Source organism: Austrofundulus limnaeus, unplaced genomic scaffold (genome assembly GCF_001266775.1).
Source record: "Austrofundulus limnaeus strain Quisiro unplaced genomic scaffold, Austrofundulus_limnaeus-1.0 Scaffold756, whole genome shotgun sequence".
Lineage (NCBI taxonomy): Eukaryota > Metazoa > Chordata > Actinopteri > Cyprinodontiformes > Rivulidae > Austrofundulus > Austrofundulus limnaeus.
This window is the reverse complement of record NW_013953158.1, coordinates 70,067-71,894: the sequence shown is the minus strand read 5'-3', so window position 1 is coordinate 71,894 and position 1,828 is coordinate 70,067. Positions and strand designations below refer to the sequence as shown.

At 34.6% G+C, this 1,828-nt stretch overlaps 1 protein-coding gene across 1 annotated transcript in view; it reads left to right on the top strand.

Moving 5' to 3' along the window:
- cfap206 (cilia and flagella associated protein 206) overlaps positions 1-1,154 on the top strand; it is a gene marked incomplete at its 5' end in the record, with an annotated part of 19,099 nt that extends 17,945 nt beyond the window's left edge. The window contains 1 exon segment of the mRNA XM_014028389.1: positions 431-1,154. Coding sequence (XP_013883843.1) covers positions 431-652 — 222 coding nt within the window.
- Between the last annotated feature and the right edge of the window lie 674 nt (positions 1,155-1,828).

Sequence of the window (1,828 nt, the reverse complement as noted above, 5' to 3'; positions counted from 1 at the left end):
GTTCTTGTTTAGTAAATCAGTCTCAAAATAAGATCAAAAAGACTTTTTGGCTGATATAAGATTTTAAAACTTGGTAAGATGGACAGTTTTTGCAGTGCATATGGTGAAAAACTGACTTTGAAAAATAAATGTTTTTTTTTCTTATAAAAGGCTAAACAAAACAAAAATACTGATGATAATTTTTGACTGTGTAACTTTACAAACGGCACCCCATAGTGTAGCATATTTTTAAAAGTGCATTACACTTAAAACCCTGTAGTTTTGTTTTTTACAGTACTTTAACACTCACTGTAGAAGAGTATTTTATGGTTATTTCTTCATTATTTCCTTTTAGAATAAATCATAAGACTGACTTGTTTTAGTTTAAGCCCACCCATTTTAATAGAGAACCCACCAGTAGTTGTGTTTACGGTGTTCATCCTTTCATCAGGCTGATCTTCGGACCAAAGCGACCCACTCGGTGCAGACTGACCTGAGCCTCATGAGGAGGGAAAACGTCACCCAGACGTGGCTTCCTAAAGACGCTGCGTGTCAAAGCAGGACGGATGTTGGGAGCAGCGTGGCCAAACCTCGGGCCTATCTGTCCGGTCTGAGGGGACAGAAAAATGCACGTGTGGTCCAAACGAACCTGACAAGACCTGAGAATGAGTAAACAAAACATGAACTTTAAAGGAACTGAGGTCATTTGTAGCAGGGGATCAAATTTCATTGTTTTTAAATTGCAAGCTGTTTTATTGAGAGCTGAAGCTCGAGGTTTGAAGTTATCTTCAAAAAAAGAACATGTAGACCCTTAGTTTTTTTTTTTTTTTTTTTACCAAATATCCATTAGAAGTTGCAGACATTAGTTTTAAAACAGCCTAAGATAAAAATATACTCTTTTATGATCTCAAACTTTGGAGCTTTAGAAAATGTGTTTAACAACCTTTGAGAGTTTTTGTTTAAATTTGATACTTTGTGCTGTTGAACATGCAGCACAATTTTATTGATGGTGAGTTTAATCTTGTCCTGTTTTTAAGGTTTATAAAGTTTGTATTTGTACTTGAAAAAACTTCTTTGGTGGACATTACAAAAAACGAGTCTACTTCCTGAAAAGTGTTCTTTGCTCAGCTGGATGTAATCGATGTATTTTATTTATCATAAAGTTTTCTGGTTTCTGACAAACTGGCTGCTCATTTCTAAATGTTAGATTTAGAGTTGGGCTGTGTTTCACCATACAGGGGTTACCATCTAATATATTGTGATACTGTAAGCCAGGTGATGTTACCTTGYTTTTCTCCAGAAGATGAAAATGAATATTAATGCTGAAAAATTTTGCAGATAAAAAGATGCACAAAATATTTAGTTTATTGTAAAATTGCCAAAAAAGCTGAAATTATTACAAAAAGGTGAACTTGGGTGAAAAAGCGCAAATTTTTATTTTAAGGGTAGCGCCTCGTCAGGATGCCTTCATGAAGATGATCCTTGCTCTGTGCAGGGTCTGTGGCTGCATGACGCAGAGCTCCTGTTCTCCCATGTTTGTTATGTTCGGTCTTCTTCTGAATGACTGTTCTGAACTGTAACTTCATTGTGCTCTGTACAATGACAATAAACGTCTCTAAATCTAATTTAAATTAGCTGAAACAGCTAAAAATTAGGTTAAATTAGCAGAAAGAAGCCAAATGGCTGAAAAAAGGTTAAAATTGGCAAAAAAAAAAAAAAAACATTCAAGTGGAACCAGAAGAAAAGGTGTTTAAACATTTTAAAGGGATCCCAGATTAGTTGTAACATTAGACTTTATATGATAAACATACATTAACTGTAAAATAAAGACTGTAAAAATACTGTAGGC